This window comes from Hyperolius riggenbachi, chromosome 8 (assembly GCF_040937935.1).
Source record: "Hyperolius riggenbachi isolate aHypRig1 chromosome 8, aHypRig1.pri, whole genome shotgun sequence".
In the NCBI taxonomy this organism is placed as follows: Eukaryota; Metazoa; Chordata; class Amphibia; order Anura; family Hyperoliidae; genus Hyperolius; species Hyperolius riggenbachi.
Genome location: NC_090653.1, coordinates 267005494 through 267029628, shown reverse-complemented (window position 1 = coordinate 267029628; position 24135 = coordinate 267005494). Strand labels below are relative to the sequence as shown.

Here is a 24135-nt window from a genome sequence, read left to right as displayed (position 1 = left end):
TCTGAGGTTGTGAGAGGTGTGGTGCAGCTTCAGCAAGTCCTTCATGTATTTATATACGGTAGTGCTGACATCGTCTGCAGCACTTTACAGAGTACATAGTCATGTCACTGACTGTCCTCAGAGGAGCTCACAATCTAATTCCTATTGTAGATGCAGTCTGATGTCACTATCATAGATCAAGGTCAATTTTATTTGGTGGAAGGCATTTAAAGTGGACCTGAACTTCGAACAGCTCTAAAAGATAAGCAGCAGCATAATAACCTTTAAGAAAAACATTTTAGTTACAGCTGATACAAATCCTGCGATAAATCTGCAGTTTGTGGACTTCCTGCTTTCATGGAAGCAGACCTATTGTTAACCTCCTGTGTTGACAAATGAGATCTCTGCTGTGGCAGTCGGCTAAGGGATTAAATTACAATTTGTGATTAGTCTCAGATGAGGGGGGATTAGACAGGCTAAACTCTCTAAATACATACAGGGTACATTTCTCTGTTTTCCTTCTGTCCAGTGCAAGAGATTAGGTCCACTTTAACTTAACCATATGTATTTGAGATGTGGGAGGAACGCAAGACAGTCCGGAGGCCCAGGGATTCCTCGGTCGTTGGGAAATCGACCGCCATTATCGGCACAAACTCACTCGAGCTCTTGGGGGAGTGATCTTTCCAGCATGCCAGATGGATTGTTTCAGTCGATCTCAGCTGTAATTGCTGGAAAACGATCTCGATTGAAAAGACGATTAGATGACCACTTTGTAGCATTGATCTCCTCATCGGGATCAAATTGGCCAGATATCCATGCTGTAAATCAAGTAATGTACAGGTAGTCCCCGACTTACGAACGTCTGACTTACGAACGTCCCGCCGATACGAACGGCATGGATTCTGTGTTTCCACGGGATCAAGTCAAAATAAAATTTTCAAATTGGACTCGTAGTTTTGGAGAAAATCGATTTAAAAAAAATTCAAAGAAAATTTGGCTTTTAAACTTTATATAAGCAGGTACAGGGGGCACTGGAGGCTTAGGGGGCACAGAGGAGGTACAGGGGACTGAGATGGTACCATGTTCCAACTTAAAGGGAACCTAAACTGAGAAGGATATGGATTTTTCCTTTTCAAATAATACCAGTTGCCTGACTCTCCTGCTGATCCTGTGTCTCTAATACTTTTAGCCACAGCCCCTGAACAAGCATGCAGATCAGGTGCTCTGACTGAAATCTAAACTGGATTTGCTGCATGCTTGTTTCAGGTGTGTGATTCAGCCACTACTGCAGCCAAAGAGATCAGCAGGACTGCCAGGCAACGGGTATTTTTCAAAAGGAAACGTCCATATCCCTCTCAGTTTAGGTTCCCTTTAAGAACGAACCTACAGTCCCTATCTCATTCGTTAACCGAGGACTACCTATATAGGCTCTTTCAGAAATGGTCTGGAATGTTCACATGAGTAAAAGGAACGAGCCATTTTTTTTTTTTTAATTTTTGTATTCTGTAGAGCCAAAGTGGACAGATTACATTTCTTTGCTTTTTTTTTTTTTTACTGGAATCTCCTTTTTTAGACATTGCTTTTTATCCCTTTTTTATTAGTGGCGGTTTAACAAGGCGTGTGATGCGGTGCGGATGCTCGGCGCAGAGCTGTCGCTGGGCTGTCTTTGCCTCTGTCGTCTGGGACGCCGGATACTTTGAACGCTGGGATGTTTCGCAGGACGGTGGGGCCCCTCTTTTATCCCCAGCCTGATTAATGCATCGGAGTTGAATGTGGGGTCAGCGTGAGAATAGACGAGAGGAAATCGCTAGACATACTCCTGTAATTACGTCCAAATACTACCGCCATCGGCCTGCGCGGCCCCGGAACCTCTGCTGATACATTTACTGCCAGGCTCTGTCTAGTATATGTTATGACAGACACCCTCTTTCCATACCTGCATTGTATGGAGAGATTTCCTGCTTCACGCTACTGTCCCTCATCGCTGCCGGGGATGGGAAATTTCCATACACACTGTGACCCCGAGAGCCTGAACAATTCAGCACCGCCCGAGAGCCTTTGTTGTGTTCTACATGGAAATTTTAGCCAGTTTTGACTTGACTTTATTTTTAAATTTTAAAATTTTATTGTTTGCTTTTCATTCTGTACAGTTTAGAAACTTTTAGGAGTTGTTATGGAACGAGCACACTTGCCTTGCAGCGCTAAGTCCTGCTTACCATCCCAGCCATGGCATTATCTGCACGGAGTTTGTGTTCTTCCTTGTCTGCAATTCGTTTTTTCCAGAACAGCACCTCCTGCGATTGGGCGTCCCGGAACGTCACAACCTGCGATTGGGCGTTCCGGAACGTCACAACCTGCGATTGGGCGTTCCGGAACGTCACAACCTGCGATTGGGCGTTCCGGAACGTCACAACCTGCGATTGGGCGTTCCGGAACGTCACAACCTGCGATTGGGCGTTCCGGAACGTCACAACCTGCGATTGAGCGTTCCGGAACGTCACAACCTGCGATTGGGCGTTCCGGAACGTCACAACCTGCGATTGGGCGTTCCGGAACGTCACAACCTGCGATTGGGCGTTCCGGAACGTCACAACCTGCGATTGGGCGTTCCGGAACGTCACAACCTGCGATTGGGCGTTCCGGAACGTCACAACCCGCGATTGGGCGTTCCGGAACGTCACAACCCGCGATTGGGCGTTCCGGAACGTCACAACCTGCGATCCGGCGTTGCTGCCGTCGCAGGAATGTCCTCCCGCATCTGTGGTTGCTCTTATTTTCCAGTAATGTAGCACAGGCCTTACATAAAGCAGCTCCCCTGTAATTTTGATGGAAAGGGCGGTCGGCCCCTATCCTGGCCCCTCGTATATCTTCCATAATCGCCTCCATGATTCCCCCTCTCAGATGTAAATATCTCATAAATTGCCTGTAGAATGTTCAGAGTCTATTTATTCCATCTCATCCACCACCTGGTCCACGGAATTCACCATCCTTCCCCATCGCCGGCTCCTCCGCATTCCTCAGCTCCGCATACCTCGAATACCATCTTTTTACTTGTAAACCCTGAAATCCATCATTCACCCGGCTTTCATCTGTTTTTCCATCATACCTATTTTCTTCCAGACCTATGAACTGCTCGTTAGGAAGAGCTGAACGTGACTCTGAACTCTGAGCAGCTGAGCATATGATGATGTACAAAATGTAATGTACCTTCAGTGAAGGCTGTAAGACTGAACATTTGTTTGTAGGTAAGTGAGGGGGTATCGTAAAGCTTTAATTATCACCTTTAAAAAAAGTGACAGAGTTTGATAGTTGTTGAAGCTAATGCTGGGTACACATGATACTTTTTTTCAGCTCGACTTTCCAGCATACAGCTAGTGATTTGGCTGAAGGATCAACTATTCGATTCGGTCATTTTATAGAATCCAAGAAGTTTTAAATCAGGATGATACCATTTATTGGCTAACTAAAAAGAATAAGCGAGCTTTCGGCTTTTCAGCCTTCATCGGGCTTACATCCTATTAGTTTGCAGGCTGATGGTCCAGACAGCTATATACATGCAACATCAAAAGGGGATACACAGATTTTTTTTCAAGCAATAATACATGTCATTAAGATGCCTTTAAGTGAAACGAAATGGGGTGGGAGGTTGTTAGCTGCGATAAGATTCCTTGTTTACAATACCCTACTGCTACTTTATAGAATCCAGAGAGAATCGAGTGTTCCAGAATCCCCAATCGATGAAAAGTGGCTGATTTCATGTCAAATCGACCCGCTCGATCAAGCAGGATGGAGTATATCGGTCGATCGCACAGGAATCACTACTGTTCATATTTGATTCCATCGACTCTGAATAGATTTTTGCATTCAGACCATGGAAATCTACCAAATGGTCAAATCGAATGTGAAGATGAATCGCATACAATATTGTTTATATTGTAGAAGTCTGCACATTGTGCCTTAAGGGCTCTTTCACACTTGGACGTTGCGTTAGATGCGACGTTAAGGTCGCATAACGTGCCCCTAACGCTACGCATGTTAGCTTTGAAGTTGGACGTTATATAGAGCCGCGTTATGCGTCTCTTCATGCGTCCGTGATGCATACTTTTTGAAGTAAATCCCAGCCAGGGCACTATCTGCTTGGAGTTTGTATGTACTCCTCGTCTCTACGTGGGTTTCCTCCGGGAACTCCAGTTTCCTTCCACACCCCCAAAACATACAGATAAGTTAATTGGCTTCCCCTTAAATTGGCGCTAGATTACGATACATACACTACACGATACAGACATAGACATGAATATGGTAGGGATTAGATTGTGTGCCCCTCTGAGGGACAGTTAAGTGACAAGACAATATACTCTGTACCGCGTGTGGAAGATGTTGGCGCTATAAAAATACTAAATTATATATGTTTTTCTTTTAATTCATTCCAGTTGCCTGGCCATCCTGCTCATCTTTCTAGTCAGTAGTGTCTAAATCGCAGACCTGGAACAGGCATGCAGCTAATCCAGTCAGACTTCAGTCAGAAACATCTGATCTGCTGTTTAGGAACTCTGGCTAAAAGTATTAAAGGGAATCTAAACTGAGAGGAATATGGATTTTTCCTTTTAAACAATACCAGCTGCCTGACTCTCCTGCTGATGTCTTCAGCTGCAGTATTGGTTTAGGACTCGTTTCCACTGTTGCGGTGCGGAATCGCCTGGATTCCACTGCGGACGAAATCGCATGCGGATGCGTTCCCGCATGCTGTTTTTCCCGCGATCACGCATGCGATTTCGCATGGCTAAGAAGCAGGCAAATTTAACCATGTCACTGCCTGTGTAAATTTCAATACCAATACATGCGAAATCGCACGCGAAATCGTGGGGAAAACCGCATGACAAAGCCGCATGCGATTTCCCTATTAAAGGCATTGCGGGCGATTCGCCCGCATTCCAGCCGCACGCTAAATCTGACGGCTCTGCCGTGCAGATTTCCCCCGCACACCAAAACGCACCCGCACGACGCACAAGTGGAAACAATCCCATCCACTTGTATTGCCTATGCGAATCCGCATGCGGTGCCTGCATGCGGATTCGCTATAGTGGAAACGAGCCCTCAATCACACATCTGAAACAAGCATGCAGCTAATCCAGTCTGACTTCAGTCAGAGCACCTGCTACATGCTTGTTCAGGGGCTGTGGCTAAAAGTATTAGCGGCAGAGGATCAGCAAGACTGCCAGGCAACTGGTATTATATAGGAAAAATCCATAAATCTAGCGATTTGGCTGTACGACCAACCATTTGATTCGAGCATTTTATAGAATCGAGAGAAAGAGTTTGTTCCAGAATTCTCAGCCAATGAAATGAGGCTTCTTTCATGTCAAATCGACTAGCTTAATTGATCGAGCAGGATGCAAGATGTCAGTCAATCGCACAGGAATCCGCTACTGTGCACATGTCATTCGATCGACTCTGAATCGATTTTTGAAGTCAGAGAATGGAGACACAACATTGGTCAGATTGAATGTGAAGATGAATTGCATAGGATATAATTTGTAGGGTGTGGGTCACTAGTTGATCGACTTTCCATACTGAAGTCGATTCCTTAATAAAGTGATCGCTTTGTCGATTGAATCAGAATCGCTAGATGTATGGCTAGCTTTAGAGAATCAACCGGACAGCCAGAAAATCTGCATTGTTTAAAAGGAAACCCATATGTCAGCCACCATATGTCTCCTACCTCTGGTTCCCTTTAAATTACAAAAGAAAAAACACTCCTGCTGCTAGTGGTCTGTTTACAGGCGTTTTACGCAGTTGGAATTTTAAATTAAATATGGATTGTGTTTAAGTGGGGATTGGTGAATGCCGTTGATTTTTCTCTGCAATTCTGGTGTCTGTCTTGTGGAATTGCTGTTTGTCTGGTGGCTTCCGTCACATTCACTCTCTGCGATCTGAGGGATTTCTGCCCTGGTTGCAATGATTTACACTGTGGAGGAAACAAGAAAACAAACAAAACAAAGTGACCAATAACACAAACCCTGCGGCTTGGGATGCAGGATGGTGAGAGGGATGCTGGAAGGGGATGTGGAAGAGATGGATAAACACTCTCTTCTCCTCGTATGGGAGAAGGGATAAGCCGTATACCAGGAAAGATTAGCTCACTGCAGCTGGGTCTGTGCAGAATGGTGTCACCGATTTAATACATCCAGGAATTGTAAAGAGGCCCTCCGCAGTCTCTGTTCGTCCAGCTCTGCGGTGATGTCATCCCATGTAATCCCTGGAAATGTTGATGATTGTGTGGCATGCAACAGCCGGTCACACAGTGATGATGTCACTGCTGACCATCTGTGTGACCAGTGCTATGTTTTGGTGACACCATCGGAAATTTAGTATGACGTGACTTGAGTTCACCACCTAAAGCCAACCTGAATGGATAATGAACGTATGCGGTAATGAACTGTATGTGTAGTACTGATAGTAAATAGAACGGAAATCTTTTCCTTTCCTCAAAACCGTCATTGGGAGGAGGGGGGGGGGGGGGGATTTAAATCAGGGAGAGGAAAGATTTTACAATGGGCAAACACTGACTAAATATATTAAAAAAAAACACATTCTATTCATTGTTGTTTTCACTACTGTTCTTTAAGGGATGAATTTCTAAGGCCTCGAATGCAGACTGTTCTTGCCCAAAAAGGCCCATTGGCCGAGAATCTAGCGTGTCCGTCCCCCCCCAAGACCTGCTAATGTTCAGTGTGCGGGATCCTTAAAGGGAACCTAAATTGAGAAGGCTATGGATTTTTCCTTTTAAAATATACCAGTTGCCTGACTCCTGCTGATTTTGTGTGTCTAATGCTGGGCATACATGGTAAGTTTGTTGCCATCAGCAGCTCGATTGATAATATCCGACAGGTCTGATGACCCGACGGATAGATTCCCCGCTTGATCCCCGCGGGCGGACAATAGCGGGGAGTCGAGCAGAAGATGAGGAGCGCCGGCGGGGATGCGCCGGGATCGAGCCTATGCCGTGTATGCCCAGCATAATACCTTCAGAACAAGCATGCAGATCAGGTGCTCTGACTGAAGTCAGACTGGATTAGCTGCATGATTGTTTCAGGTGTGTGATTCAGCCACTACTGCAGCCATAGAGATAAGCAGGACTGCCAGGCAACTGGTATTGTTTAAAAGGAAACATCCATACTCCTCTCAGTTAAAGCGGACCCAAACCAAACATTTTTTTTAATTCAAAATATTTAGTTGCAGTGCTCTGACACATACAAAGATAAATAAACGCTCCTTCAAGCCTATGCGCATTTCAGTGCATGCTTTTCACTCTTCTCTTTTCATAACTAGGGTTATACAGGTGGCAGCCATTAGCAATTCCTCCTTTGCTGGACACCACCTACTCCACCAGTTTGCCGGGTTTTGTCCCGGCAATATGAAGGGAAGGGAGGGGTTCCTCCAATAAATGTAAAATATTTTATATTTGTCATCATGCAGTTGAAAAAGGGCTGCTATTTATTATTATAATTTAGAAAATAGATTTTATTTCTCAAATCTTGTATTTTTAATTTGCGTCCACTTTAAGGTTCCCTTTAAAGGGAACCTGAAGCAAGCAGTATGGCCTGGAACCCACTGAAATCAGCAAACGCGAAACGCTACCGCTAGCGTTTTGTCTGAGCGGTTTGCAAGCGGATTAATGCGCGTTTTCGGTTGTGTTTTGCAACATTGTATTTTTTTGCTCAGCGGTTGCATAGCGTTTTGCGTTTTTATTCTGATTGGTCCTGTGAATTATTTTTCATTTTGTTACAGTGTGCTGAACCGCAAAACGCTAGCAAAACCGTTTAGTTTAGGTTTTGCTGAGCGTTTCCGCTAGCGTTTATATACTTTACATTGAAGCGCTAACGCTCCCAAAATGCTGCAGGTCCTGCGTTTGCGTTTCTGGGAAACGCAAACGCTCCTGTGGAAGTTGCCCCATCCACTAACATTAGCCCAGCGTTTTGGCAAAGTGCTAGCGTATCGCAGCGCTGCCAAAACGCTGCCAAAAGCGCTCCTGTGGGTTCCAGCCCTATATGGAGGCGGTCATATTTATTTCCTTTTAAACCATACCAGTTTCCTGGCAGCCCTGCTGATCTATTTGGCTGTAGTGGTGTCTGACTAACACCAGAAACGAGCATGCAGCTAATCTTGTCAGATCTGAACATATCAGAAGCACCTGATCTGCTGCATGCTTGCTCAGGGGCTATGGCTAAAGGTGCGTACACACGTCCAACTTTACAACTGACTGTCGTTTAAACAGGTCGTTTGAACGATTTGTGCATCAAGTCGTTCAGTTGTCATGTCCACACTGACCAATAAAGCAGCTGATATGCTAATTTACATGTCGTTTAACCAACTTGATAATGGACAATAGAGTGGATAGAGCAATGGACTAGATTAAACGATTGATCACTTGACTTGTTGTTTGAACTTCTATTAGTTGGACAAACGACTAGAAGTCGTTTGAACGACAGTTGGTCCACCGTTTCGCTGAGCGGATCGGGCAAACCGACTGTTATTAGTCACTCGACAGCGCATACACACATCCAACTTGTCGTTCAAACGACAAGTTGGACAACAAGTTGGTTGAAAAAGTTGGACGTGTGTACGTACCTTATGCTAGGTACACACAATACGTTTTTTCAGTTGATTTTCCGTTCGATCGATTCTCCACTCATTTTTCCGCTCGATTCTCATCTTATCAATTTCCATTCACTTTTATGAGAAATCGACCAGAAAAACGATTGGAAATAATATTGGACATGTCGGAATTTGTCTATCGAGCCATCTATCTGCTGAAATAACGAATGGTGTGTACCTGGCATAAAAAGTATTGGAGGCAGAGGATCGTCAGGAGTGCCAGGCAACTGGTAGATATAACCATGGCAGCCTTTTGTGTTATTGGACCTATAAAGATTCTGCTCACTGCCCAACAGTGATTGCAGGATGAGGAAATGTACACGTTTTAAGTGAAAATTAACTTTCCTTGGAAAAAAAACAGCTATAAACCTATATCCGCGCCGCAGGTGTCTTTTTTGCAATTTAAATTGTCCTCAGGATATTTAAAAAGTAATCCTAAAATTGAGCAATGCAAATTCTAAAAGCAATCAGGAGGATAAATGAAAGCAAGCAGTGAATAGCCCTGGTTCTCTCCACTGGTGCTACGTCAGGGGGTGTATTTAAACTTGTCATCATTATTGTAAATGATAGAATTAGAAAAGTATATGTAAACAAATGAGTTATCAAACCTTAAGGGCCCATTCATTCTAGGGCAGTGATGGCTAACCTTGGCACTGCAGCTGTGACAAAACTACAAAACCCATTATGCCTCTGCCTCCCCGAGTTATGCTCAGAGCTGTCAGAGTATTGCAATGCCTCATGGGGCTTGTAGTTCCAGCACAGCTGGAGTGCCAAGGTTAGCCATCACTGTTCTAGGGCGATTCCTGCTAATCTCCAAAGTGCTATTCTACCCTATGGCAGTGTTCTCACTGCCATGATTGGCGCCGATTGCGGGTGTTTTGCATGCGTTATCGGCAGCATTTTTGGAGCGATCACGGTACAGTGCTTATAAAGCGCTCTGAAATCACGGAAGTGTCCAGTGATTTTTACCGTGCTAATTTCAGTCTGTGCTTTTTAGATGTGAAGGGGCCTAAAGCGGGATTGTCAGTCACAAGACCACATTTTATTTAAACACTGCAGTGTGTTTAAAATGCTGCCAGAAATCTCTCTCTGCAAGTACAAGCTCTTCAATCTATTCAGAAATCTCTCTGCTGTTATCTTTCCTCAGTCCCCCAGGCTCTTTTCTGTGCCATTGCCAATGACACTCCCACCTTTTTGCTTCTCGCTGATTGGCTGAGCAGACTGCTGCCTGGCTGAAACATCCTCTGCTCACTAGTGTTTACAAGCAAGGCTGAGGTGACTCAGTGATTGGAGGAGAAAAGAAAAAAACGTTAAAGGACTTACGAGGCCAAAATGTCTAAAAAAAGCAAAGTACCTGTAAGCTGTTTAAATGCACGGAGGACGCCGTCCGCGCCCTCCGTGCAGTTCCGCCGGGTCCCCTTCCTGAGAACGCCCCCCCGTGCCGACCCCGACCCCCCAGGCCGGGTCGGGCTCTCGTGCCGCTCTCAATATGGCCGCTTCCATTGGCCGCGGCTGCGCAGTCCGCCTGGCCGCGAGTGCGGCTGCGCAGCTCTATGGCCAACCCCCCGAACCACGCACTGTAGCGTGGATCGGAGGGGTTGGCCGTAGAGCTGCGCAGCCGCACTCGCGGCCAGGCGGACTGCGCAGCCGCGGCCAATGGAAGCGGCCATATTGAGAGCGGCACGAGAGCCCGACCCGGCCTGGGGGGTCGGGGTCGGCACGGGGGGCGATCTCAGGAAGGGGACCCGGCGGAACTGCACGGAGGGCGCGGACGGCGTCCTCCGTGCATTTAAACAGCTTACAGGTACTTTGCTTTTTTAGACATTTTGGCCTCGTAAGTCCTTTAAGGGAAGAAATGACATCAGGATTTCGCCTCAAACTGTGGGCAAAAGAGTTTAACTTACCTGGGGCTTCTAATGGCCCCCTGCAGACATCCTGTACCCGCGCCGGGTCAAAACTATCCTCCGGTCCCCCACCGTGGCCACTTCCAGTGTATATATGTATGTATATATATGTATATACGAGTGTGTGTGTGTGTGTGTGTGTGTGTGTGTATGTATATATATATATATATATATATATATATATATATATATATATATATATATATATATATATATATATATATATATATATATATATATATATATATATATATATATATATATATATATATATATATATATATATATATATATATATATATATATATATATATATATATATATATAATGTATGTATATGTATATATGTATATATGTATATATGTATATATATATATATATATATATATATATATATATATATATATATATATATATATATATATATGTGTATATGTATATATATATATATATGTATATATATGTATATGTGTATATATGTGTGTGTGTATATATATATATATATATATAATTTATTATTATTATTGCCTCTCATATTGTTAGTGGGTGTGTTTATATGCAGTAAAGATGATGACCTGCAGACTCGGTAGATCAAACGACAAACATGGCAAATATCGGTCATTTTTTGATTTCTCTTCTGTTTTTTCAACTTCCCACTTTGCAATGTATTGATTCATGTTTCCCCTGAACACTATCTTATGGTAAAGTTCCTCTTAAAGCATACACTTTTTATGGTGTTTGCAGGAACCACCAATTTGGAATAAGAGACGCTTCTATACGTATTTTGGGAAGACCTCCGCTTTACTTCCTAGATCTGTAGGAAGTGAAGAAACCCCGATATAGCGGTCTCTGTATAATTTGTCTATTATCTGTACAAAGCCCCCCTATGCCCTTTTCACCCCGACAATTAACGCGTTTCCTCCCCTCTAATTCAGTCCAGCTGCATGGGTGAAAGAGAGACCGGTTCGGGGTCAGGAGTCAGTCCCAGTGGGTGGAAGTGTCAGGTTGTCCTAAAAGCAATATGGCTGCCGGCCCTGCCACAGAACTCAGTGCTCCTGTCAGGTACCCCATCTCACAGAATAACAGAAGACAGCGGGAGGGAGGAATCCACAGCGTCTCAGTTTCCAGATTTCGGGATTAGCAAGCAGCTTGATGTTGCTGAAGGATTAAAAAGTGCATTTGCCACATGGCTGTAGCTGCTGAGGTTTGCAGACGGGGAGATTAATTGCTTTTGTGTTGCCTCTTCAGTGATTTCTACCACTTGCGGTACATCCCTGCAGTCCTCCTTCCAGTATATAGCGGCCCTGCTGGCCCCAGGGGCCTTTAAATCTACGGTGTACTCAGATTTATTTACTGTTGTGAGTCCACAGGAAGGGAGACCTCATATTCTATTAAAGTCACCTTGACGTACGAGCGGCCATCTTGTGCTCTGAACCTTTGCTTTTCAGAAAGCTGTCTGTCAGGGTTATTGCTTATGTAGGGGATCCAAGCAGCCATATGTAATAATAATCGTGAGGGGCAAAATGCCATAACCTGTAGCAGTGCTCATAATTCACTTGACTGAAGGTAGAACGATGCAAGATGTACTTGGGCTGCTTGCTATCAGCTTCTAGCATGGTTTTACTGAATGTTTTTTTATGGCACCATATTAGTCTAATTTTATCAATGGTTTATTGCCTTCCAAAAAACTTTATTGTCAGGACCAAATACATTTAGCATGGCAAAAGCAAAACTTTAGCATGCAAGGGGGTGGTTGTGGGAATAAGGAAAGAGTAAAGGGGGTTTGAGAATACAGTCCATAAGGATGTGGAGCATATAAAGGACAGTATGGGGGGCTGGGATAAACAGTCCATAGGGGAAGGGGGGTATAGGGGACCATATCAAGGGTCATGTTCCTCTTAGTTGGCGGCAGGTAGTGACATATCTCCCGCTTTTTCATGTTTTGTTTCCTACTCCCCATTAGAATGTAGCGTTTTCTCTCCTCCTCTGTGGAGTTGAAATCCTGGATGTGGGCGGAGACTCTCTGGAAGTGGGCAGTCCTCACAGGTGCGTATTTGCTGCAGTGTAGCAGGAAGTGGGCCTCATCTTCCAGGGTCCCCTGGTCACACTGCCTGCACAGTCTCTCCTCCCGGGGGTTCCATGTATGTCTGTGTCGCCCTGTCTATCTCCAGGCTGTGGGCACTCAGACGCTTCAGGCTCAGCGTCTGTCTTTGTGGTGGTGTAGCCTCTCTAGATACGGGGCCATTGTGTACTCCCTCTGCAGGGATTGGCAGACAGTGGAGTTCTTTGTCACTCCTCCATTCCTTTAAGGTGGCCATACACTGGCCCGATTCCCGGCCGTTTCGACAGCAGATTCGATCCTGGGATCGAATCTGCTGCCAATCGTTCGCGGTAAACGCCGCCGACGATCCGATTTCCTCCCGAAATCGGATCGGTCCGTCGATCGCGCCGTGCGGGAAATTACCCTCGATCGCCCGCGGTTAAGTGCGCGTCGCTAGCGGCGGCCGATCCGATGAAAAATACATTACCTGATGCGGGCTCCCGGGCGTCTTCTCTGCATCTTCTCAGCGCTGCACCCGCTCCATCCCGGCGCTTCCTGGGTCACTGCAGTGACCCAGGAAGTTCAAATAGAGGGCGCTCTATTTGAACTTCCTGGTCACGGAGTGACCCAGGAAGCGCCGGGATGGAGCGGGTGCAGCGCTGAGAAGATGCAGAGAAGACGCCCGGGAGCCCGCATCAGGTAATGTATACGGGGGGGGGGGGGGGGGGGGACAGGCGGCAGGAGCAGCTGAACAGATTGTGATCGGTTTCAGGCTGAAATCGATTCACAATCTGTTTGCAGTAAAGGCAGCCATACGATCCCTATCTGATCAGATTCGATCAGATAGGGATCTGTCAGCTGGTCGATCTGATGGCACATCGACCAGTGTATGGCTGCCTTTAGGTATCATTCCTTGCAGCTTTCTATAGTGCCTTTTATGTGGGCTTTCGTCAGGCTGTGTTGGTGGTCCTGGCTGGGCTGGCTGCTTACTCTCTGGGGTTTCTAAAGCAAGTTATACGCGGATTGTTATTGGCTCGATCCAGCACTTGCTTCCTTATTGGTAAGTTAGCTGTCCTCTGCAAATTTAACAGTTACACATTAAACTGGAAGATAATACAACTGTGATTGGGCTTATACCAGACAACGAGGAAGCTGCATACAGGGAGGACATTAGGAACCTGGCTGCATGGTGCGACATTAAATCTCATTATTAAATACAAAAAAGACCAAAGAAGTTACACATCACATACTGATAACGATCAATGCAGAGGCTGTGGAGAGTTTCCAACTTTAAAGGAATACTTTGGGGGGGAAGGTCGGGGGAAAAGGAGTTAAACTTACCCGGGGCTTCTAATGGTTCCCCGCAAGAATCCTGTGCCTGCGCAGCCACTCACCGATGCGATTGCCGCTCGGGAAACTGAAGGCGGGGCGGAGCTCCGCCCCCCAAAGCAGGAGATGCGCGCAATCTCCTGTGGTAGCTGGCTCCAGGACCTGCCGCCAATTGGCGTTAGGCGGCCCTGGGGCTACCGCCGTGGCCACGCCCATTGGCGTGGAGCGGTCGTAGGGTAGTTAAAGTTGGAAAAACACTGCGCCTGCATTGCCGTGTACTTGCGCCCGCTGACGTCACCAGGAGCATACTATTCAGGCACGGACCATACTGGGGCTGTGCAGTACGCGCCTGGTGACATCAGTGGGAGCGAGGACATGGCAACGCAGGCGCAGTGGTTTTCAGACTTTAAACTCTGAAATTCCAGAAGTGAACCGGAGGCGGGCCAGAGCATCGGTGAGTGGCTGCGCGGGCGCAGGATGTCTGCGGGGGACCATTAGAAGCCACGGGTAAGTTCAACTCATTACCCAGCCCCAACAGTATTCCTTTAAGTTTTTGGGAGTCACCATTGAAGAGGACCTGTCCTGGGGTGATAATGCTTTAGCTGTAACTGGCAAAGCACAACAATGCCTCTACTCTTTGAGAAAACTAAGGAGTGCTAACCTTCCACAGAAGCTGCTGGTTAACTTCTACAGATGCACTTGTAGAAAGCATCTTGACCAACTGCATGATGTCCTGGTACAACAGCTGCACCAAGGCTGCTAGAGAAGCCCTGAAGCGAGTTGTTAAAACAGCAGAAGTCATTATCGGCACTGAGCTACCATCACTTGAAATTTTTTTTAAAATAAAACTCGCTGTATGAGAAGGACCCAACCGTATTATGAAGGACAACACTCACCCGGAAAGGCTTTGTTTGAGCTCCTTCTGGGGTAGATGTTTTAGATCAATCCGCATACAAACAGACTGAAAACCAGCTTTTTCCCATCTGCTGTAAACTTAATAAACTCAGAATCTTCTCTGTGTACATATTGGTAAAATATTTCAAAAGATATGTGGGGTGCGCAGGTGAAACTAGCTGGTGGCGGGAGAACGGAGGGACAGGGGGACAGGAAGGCTGCAAGGGGCTGGCAGAAGCTCCATGTAAGGGAAACACTTTTTTTTTTCTTTTTTATTATTCAGTTCTACTTTAATACTACAGACCATGACCTACACAAAATACAGAATTGGTATAAATAGTAATTACAATGACAAATGTTTTATAGTTTGAGTCCTAGTGGATGTCTTCGGGTCAGTAGATTGCCGGCAGCTAAAAACTCGTACACACGGCCAACAAAGTGCATGACCTCGACCAACGCTACGACAAACTGTTTACACGACTTGTATTTTCCGCGCACTGACCAACTGAACAACCAACTGTCTTGCATTCTGCGCGCAAGCGAAACGACAGACTGTGCAACATGGTCACATTCAAAGCAAATGCGTTCTTCAAACGATGTTGTACACACGTGGCCAACTGCACGATATCAGCCCAACAGTCATGTGAGTCGATCCGCTGGATGGATCGGGCAAACCGCCTGTTATGAGTCACTCGCCTAGTCGTTTGCCATGCCTACACAATCGGGCGAATTTGTTGCTCATGTGTACGAGCCTTAAAACCCCAAATTGAACTGAGCAAATTCTGATACCAGGTTGATAAGTGAATATAATCAGTAATAAAAGCAAAGCGGTGAACAGCATAGCTTTTCCATGACTCAGATGTGCTTATCAGTGCTGCCAGCCAGCTTCCTGCCCTTTGTAGATTTAGCTGGTGGGCGGGTCAATCAGTAGTGACCATGTTTACTGTGCTTTGTATACAAACTGAAAGTAGGCCAGTGAAAGCACTTCCTGTTTGTTTTATTTATTTATTTTATTTATTTGTTGTATTTATAAAGCGCCAACATATTACGCAGTTTCAGTTCCAAGCTTGCATACATCTTGTTTCTCCTTTTATCTCGTCTTAAGCCTTCTACACACACTAGATTAGTCGTTTGAAGCTGACAACAAATGACAGATCTCATCATATAAGACTACATTCGATATATAGAAAATGTAGTTAAGCAATAATTGACTGATATAGCGTACTCTTCCCGATCCAACTGGCGGATCAATTCAGATTTCTTTGTTCCAGAGCATGTGCGCATATGTCATGTAAAATGTCACACATGCACAGTATTCGAACAACATAATCGTTTGGAATATCGGCGTGTGAATGTTGTTTAAACCACTTGTATCTTTTTGTTGGGTAATATCGTTTGACGTCACTTGTTTATACACACGTACTTTAATCTAGCATGTGTATGGACCTTTATCCTGCCACTGCTTGCAAGTGAAATTGACCTGAGCTGTTGCACAGAACAGACGGAAAACAGCGAGAAATGCATCCTGTATGTATTTAGAGCGTTTAGCCTGTCAAATTCCCCCTCATCTGTGTCTAACCACAACTGTAATTTGATCTCTCAGCTGTGTCAGCTGGCTGCCTCGGGAGAGCAGCTAATTTGTTAACACAGGATGTTAACCCTGTTTCTTCTTCCATGAGAGCAGGAAGTAGACACACAGCAGATTTATTGCAGGATTCATGTCAACTGTAACAAATGTTTTTCTTTAAAAGTTGTTATGCTTTTGCTTATCTTTTCAAAGCATAGGGGAAGTTCTGAGTTCAGGTCCGCTTTAAGGGTGTCCAAGCACTACGCAACACTCCCTAATCAGCAAATCTTGAATGGAAACTGAGCAGCAGCAGTTGAATTGTTTTGCACCACTGTGCTTCAATCAGATTTCAGCAGAAAACGGTTTAGAAATTGATCAAAATGTCACCACTGCTGGCTTTGCCAATCGTTGCAGCACAAAGTTATTTGGCCATTGACCTCCCGGCCACTCCCAGTCGATGAATATCACTGCCTATTGTGATTTTTGATTGATATTATTGATCTGCCAAGGCTTCATTTTTAATCGATGTTCATTTAATTCCATTTTTCAATGTGTGGTGGATGCTGGAGATGTAGGAACCCGAGCTGAGAGATATACAAAGGCTGCCTTATTATTATTATTATTATTATTATTATTATTATTATTAATAATAATAATAAAGTGCCAACATATTTCGTGGCACCGATTTACTTCCTTTTAAAGAGACACTGAAGCGAAAAAAATTTATGATATTATGATTTGTTTGTGTAGTACAGCTAAAGGCCCATACACATGTCGGATTTTAGCGAACGACCCGTAGTTTGAACATTCCGTCGTTCGGACGTTTCCGCGTCAAATCCGACGTGTGTACAGACTATCGATCGGGTGATAAGACTGGTTACCAGCGATCCGCCGGGAAGACTCATTTTGAATGCTGAGTGTTGTGTAATCTGCACATATTATAGAATGATGCAATGTTAGAAAAAACACTATGGCCTCAATTCACGGAGCATTATCAAACGTTTATCAAACACTTTATCAAACGTTTGATAATTTACCTCATGAGAAAAATCTCACTAAGGTGTTATATATTTGTTGAACGTTTTATCGGTAAAACTTTCGATAAATATATAACACATTAGTGAATTTAAAATGAGATTTTATCCATGAGGTAAATTATCAAACGTTTGATAAAGTGTTTGATAAACGTTTGATAATGCTCCGTGAATTGAGGCCTATATGGCTGAAAATAAAAGTATGAGAATATTTTCTTTGCTGCTAATCTTCTAGTAATTATTCATAGTACACAACCAATTCACTATATCATATTTTTTTTTTCGCTTCAGTGTCTCTTTAAGCAATGCAGAGTACTGCTGATCTATTTGGCATCAATAGTGTCTGAATCGCACACCCTGAAACAAGCATGCGGCTAATCCAGTCAGACTTCAGTCAGAAACCTCTGATCTGCATGTTTGTTCAGGATCTATGGATAAGGGCCCGTTTCCACTTGTGCGGTGCGAATCGCCGCTGTAAAAATTTGCATGCGGATGTGAATTTCGCATGCGGTTGTATGCGAATTTTCATGCGAATTTGCATGAATGACGTTGTATGCGAATTTAACCATGGCAGTGCCTGTGTGCTTTTTCCATTGATTCCATGCGCATTCGCACGAAAATTCGCATACACCCGCATAGCAGTATGCGAATTTTGATGGCTCTGCCATGCGGCTTTTTCACGCGGACGAAAACGCTCAGAAATCCTGACAAGTGGAAACAGTCCCATCCACTTGTATTGGCTATGCGAATTTGGTTTTTCACAATGCTTGAGGGGGAAGGGATGGGGGTTGCTAGGCTAGGTTAGGCTCAATGGGAGGGTGAGGCTACATTCAATATACAGCAATATGTAGCTATAGGAAGTGTCTCTGATGCTGAAATCAGGATATTTAATATAAAAGTGGGCCTCCTGAAAAATGTACTGCATTTTACTATATGTCATTATGGTTCCTCTGTAAGAAGCGGCACCCCAGGGAGCCGCAGGAAGTGAAGGATAATCCCCACGGTGACAGCAGTTGTTATCTTTATTTATTCTGTCCAGAACTGACCATGATTTGGCTGGAATTGCAGTTTAATTAGTAAAAGAATTTCAAGAAGCAAACAGAGAGGATTCCTGTGGCAGTAGCTGAGCAGCCAGGAGAAGGCCCTGTCCAAGCAAGCTATATTTACTGACCAGTATAAAGGTTCTAAACCCCCTTTGATGCGCAAGCTTGACATGCCTGGAGAGATCCTTCTGTAAACTAAATGCTCAGAAATGTCCCTGGCTGCAGGAAGGCCAGATGTCAGGCGACCTTTGTTGTCACTCAGTTGGGACAAATAACAAACTGACCTATCTAGACAACAGGTGAGGTCAGTTAACTGTGATTGAGTCACATGTCTTGGATTTTTGGGAGCTGAGAGTCTGAACTAGAGCGTTTATGGCAGAGGGTGCAGATCAGTCAGCAAGGACATTTATCCTGAGGACTCTGAGCTGCACAGCAGAAGGGAATGGGCTGTCTTCTCTGATAGCAGCTGTGCACTGGGTGATGGTTGTGCTGGTTCCTAACAGACAGGCATAAGGAACTTGTTCTTTGTATTCTCCACGCTCTCCTTTTAAAGACTGCACGGTAAGATCATGGGAGGATTTGGACTTGTATCGAGTTTTTTTTTTTTCTTCTGTGCAGTACAGTAAGGGCTTGTTTCCACTATTGCGGTGCGGAATCGCCTGGATTCCAACGCTGATGAATTCGCATGCTGATGCGATTCCCCATGCGTTTTTATTGCCGCGAATTCACATGCGATTCCGCATAGGTGAGGGTATATGCGATTTTAACCATGTCACTGCCTGTGTGAATTTACATTGGTACCTATGCGAATTCGCGGCAAAAACGCATGGGGAAACCGCATGCGATTTCCCTATTAAATATATTGCATGCGATTTGCATGCATTTCACTCGCAGGCGAATTCTGCGGCTCTTTTGTGTGTTTTTTCACCGCTGAAAAAAACGCACCTCAACAACGCTACAGTGGAAACAGGCCCATCCACTTGCATTACATGTTGCGAATCCGCATGCGTTGGACGCATGCGGATTCGCGATAGTTGAAACGAGCCCTAAAAGACAGCTGTAATTAGAGGGATATGGAGGCAGCCATATTTATTTCCTTTTAAACAATGCCAGTTACTTAACTATCCTGATGATCTTCTGCCTCTAATACTTTTAGCCATAGCCCCTGAACAAGCATGCAGCAGATCAGATGTTTCTGACATTATTGTCAGATCTGACAGACAAGATTATCTGCATGCTTGTTTCTGGTGTGATTCAAACACTAATGCAGCCACATAGATCAGCAAGGCTGCCAGGCAACTGGTATTGTGTAAAAGGAAAGCCCCAGGTATGTATAAAACTGTTAGTCATTTAGCTGGTACAGTTTAAAGGCAGGGGTCACACTTGAGTGATCCGCACGTGTTTTCCCACAAAGCACATTAGTATTAGAATGCACAGCCCGTGTAATGCTTGGTTCCCACTGGATTACGCGTGGCCAGCGGGAGCAAAAAACGTAGTGTCTGCTCAGATGGTCCGCTGTGTTACGTCTGGAGCCCGGGCAGATCTGTTACCCCCATAGTCTATATGGGGAACACATCCGCCTGCCCCAGAATTATCGCAGACTGCACAGCAGTGCGATCCGCTCACCTCAACAGATCCCGCGGATCCTTTGCAGGGTGACAAGTATGAACGGCTACTATTAATGAAATACTTTTACGTTTACTGTCAGTTTTGCGATGAGCTGACCAAAAAATGTCCGTTCTCGGCTCAAATGGGAACACAGCCTTAATTAATTGGATCATTCATATCTGTTGCGGATTTATGCATGCGGGCAATGAAGACACGTGCAACTTCTCAAGAGCAGCTTGCGCTTTGTCAGTTTTATTTATTTATTTATTTTAATTGGCAGCTGTGAAAAAATGCCAATGTCTTTCTGCATTCACATGCACACCACGTTTGGGTTTTTGTTACCTTGAATGTTTCCTGAACATTTTTGCATTCATGGAAAATGCTCACATATTTTTACAAGAGTATGTTGGACACCACGTCCAACATACTCTTGTAAAAATATGTGCGCATTTTCCATGAGTGCAAAAATGTTCAGGAAACATTCAAGGTAACAAAAACCCAAGATCTACTTACCTGGGGCTTCCTCCAGCCCCAGGAAGGCTATGTGTCTTTCTCCACAGCTTCGGTCTCCCGGGAAACCCCTCCATTGCAGATGTCGACCTCGTCTGGTCGGCATCTACTGCGCCTGCGCTAGCACGTTCTGCGCAGTAGTTCTACGCCTGCACAGAACGCTCCAGGCCACGTGAGCGTGATCGCAAGCATCGCTCGTGCAGGCGCAGTAGGTTGGCATCTGCAATGGACGGAATTGTGGGAAACCTGAGGTAAGCAGATCTGGGATTTTTTTGTTACCTCGGATCTTCCCTTTAAAGGTAGGTGCACTCTCGAGATTTTTTTCCAAAAATGGAGTAGACTTTTGATTAGACGTCTGACGAATATCTTCAATAAATGTCAAGGCTTGGTTATTTTATCAATCAAAAGTTTTTTTTTTTTAATTGATTTGAGCAGCCGTGAAAGCGGGGATTAATGGTACGAGATCCACATTACCATAACTTTGAACTACATCGAGCGGCAGTGGTACGATCAATCTTGGTTTATTCTGAAAACTGATCAGTATTGGTGCAAGGGGGAAAAATATTTTAATATTTACCGACTGAATTCCAGTCAGGAACGTTTGTATCTATACTGAAGGTTGAGCATACATTGTATACTGTATTACCTTGCCCAGCTAAAGAGTTTAAATGGGTTTACATATTTAATTAGTATGGGTTAGGCTGCCCACTCACTGTCTTCCTTTTTTAAAATGTTATATACATGGGCACAGGAAGTCTGTACTCTGCATTTGACTTCCTCCGTGTATGTGAGGTAGGCTGATGGTTCCACTAAAACATTTGTCGCATTACAAATGTTGAGGTTATGGTGCTGAATCTTCAAGTTTCAACTGAGTATGTCTGGTTGCTATGGGTGTTACTGGTTGCTATGAGCAGCAAGCACAAATACTTCCCACAGAAGGCCCTAAGTTGCAGGTTATTTATTTTTTTACACAGGGTAAGCTTTATTAGGTTTATCAAGACTGGTGCTCACCCAGCCTCTCAGCAATATCACATGACTAGAATAGGGATAGCTGACCAATTGGAGAAGCTGCTTCATGGAGCAGGAAGAGGTGGGCACAATTCACAACTCTGGCAGATGCAGAGTAGATAAGTGACATATTGAATCTTATAGTATGGTCAATTAGCTGAGACACAACAAAAATCTGCACTGATTTGTTGCCGTGTTGTATTGGAAAATACTTGCTTAAAATTGATTGGCATACTGACCTTCAAATCCTTGCACAATCTGGGCCCTGGATACCTGAAGGACTAGTTGCAACTGCATCACACCCCTAACAATCTTAGATCAAAAGGATCAAATAACTTGGTCACCCCCAGAGTCCACCTCAAAAGCTTTGGAGACAAAGCCTTCTGTCATGCTGCGCCTATGCTTTGGAACTTGCCACACCCAATCAGGACATCTCCATCCCTGTAATCATTTTAAAGGAATTGTCAGGCAAAAAAAAAAGTGTTTCACTTCTAGCAGCCATCCTGTGCCCTCGTAGTCACTCACTGCTGCTCCAGTCCCTCGCCGCCACCTAGTTTCATTTTTGCCGACCTCTGGGCCAGAGGGCCGCATTGCGTACATTTTTACACATTCCCGCTGGTGCAGGAACATTAACACATACGTTTTTAAGCATTACTGGTTCAACGCGTAAATCGTTACGCGTTGAACCAGTAACGCGTAAAAATGTATGTGTTAATGTTCCTGCACCAGCGGGAATGCGTAAAAATGTACACAATGCGGCCTGCCGACCCCCGAGTTTGGCAAAAACAAAACTAGCTGGTGGAGAAGGACCAGAGCAGCAGTGAGTGACTATGTGGGCACAGGATGGCTGCATGGGGCTGGTAGAAGCCCCAGGTAAGTGAAACACTTTTTTTTTTTTCCCCTGATAACTCGAAGTCCAAACTGAAAAGCAAACGGTTTAGTCTGGTATATATGAACACCTATTTCCTCTGTAACACAGTCCAGCCTGAAATCCTGTATTGATCTGAGACATATCTGAACTTTGAGTCCTGTGGGAGAAAAAATGTTTACAAATGTTATTGTACTGTATGTATATAAAGTTATTGATTACATTTTTAAAATCTTGTTTTGTTATTTTTTTCTTTTTTTGCAGTCACAAAGCTATTGAGCTGAATGCGGACTTTGATGAGCCACGTTGGATATTGGCTGTCTGTTTCATCTCTCTGTGACATTAGTGGATGCCAGTGAACGTACGCCATGAAGCCCCTAAACGGCTTACACTTTCCTTGCTTGGTGGTTCTTTGGTGGGGTTCTGTGTCCAATGCAGCCAGCCCCCAGTTCCCCAGCTTTGTTGTGTCCGACACAACGCTCACTCACCTCGCTGTGCACAAGTACCTGGGGGATGTCTACATTGGTGCCGTGAACAGAGTCTACCGACTGTCTGAGAACCTGACAGAACTGCGCTCCCACATAACCGGGCCTATTGACGATAACGCCCGCTGCTACCCCCCACCCTCAGTGCGCGTCTGCTCACACAAGCTCTCCCCGTCCAATAATATCAATCGACTTTTGCTGATCGACTACACGGGCAACCGTCTGGTGGCCTGCGGTAGCGTGTGGCAAGGGATCTGCCAGTTTCTGAGGCTGGATAATCTCTTTAAACTGGGCGAGCCCCACCACCGAAAGGAACATTATTTATCGGGGGCGAGGGAACCGGACTCAATGACGGGGGTAATCGTGGAACAGGATTCTGAGCAGAGTAAACTTTTTATCGGTACGTCCATTGATGGCAAATCGGAATACTTTCCAACGCTTTCCAGCCGTAAGTTAGTGAAGAATGAGGAGAACGAGGATATGTTTCGATTGGTGTACCAAGACGAGTTTGTTTCTTCTCAAATCAAAGTCCCATCAGATACCCTTTCTTTGCACCCCTCATTTGACATATATTATGTTTATGGCTTTGTTAGCGGTGGCTTTGTCTATTTCCTGACGCTACAGCTGGACACGCAACAGACTTTGAATGATGCCACCGGTGAGAAGTTCTTCACCTCTAAGATTGTGCGCATGTGTTCTGGAGACCCCGAGTTCTACTCTTATGTGGAGTTCCCCATTGGATGCACTAAGGACGGGGTGGAGTACCGGCTGATTCAGAGCGCCTACCTCACTCGGCCGGGGCGTAAGCTGGCACAGGAGCTGGGTATACCGGAAGACGAGGATGTGCTCTTCACGGTGTTCTCTCAAGGACAGAAGAACCGGTCCAACCCTCCTCGTGAGTCCGTCTTGTGCCTCTTCACCCTCAGCCAGATCAATAAACGCATCAAGGAGAGGATACAGTCCTGTTACCGCGGAGAAGGGAAACTGTCACTGCCATGGTTACTGAATAAAGAGCTCCACTGCATTAGCACGGTAAGAATTCCAAGATATTGTATAATAACATTGGCTGTTTTGTTTTTTTTACAATTGGTTTTCTTTGTACTTTTGTAGTAGAACCTGTGGTGAACATTTATTATTGGTTTTACCTGCATTTATTGAAGGATCAATTTATATGTTAAAAATTGTCTGAATCAAAATGTTCCTTTGACCA

General features: G+C 44.8%; 1 protein-coding gene across 1 annotated transcript in view; it reads left to right on the top strand.

The window, feature by feature from the left end:
- LOC137527485 (plexin-A3-like) overlaps positions 1-24135 on the top strand; it is a 267378-nt gene that overhangs the window by 45526 nt on the left and 197717 nt on the right. Inside the window, exon 2 of the mRNA XM_068248001.1 lies at positions 22705-23957. Within this exon, the coding sequence (XP_068104102.1) occupies positions 22809-23957 (1149 nt within the window). The 5' untranslated portion in view covers positions 22705-22808. The remainder of the gene's footprint in view (positions 1-22704; positions 23958-24135) is intronic.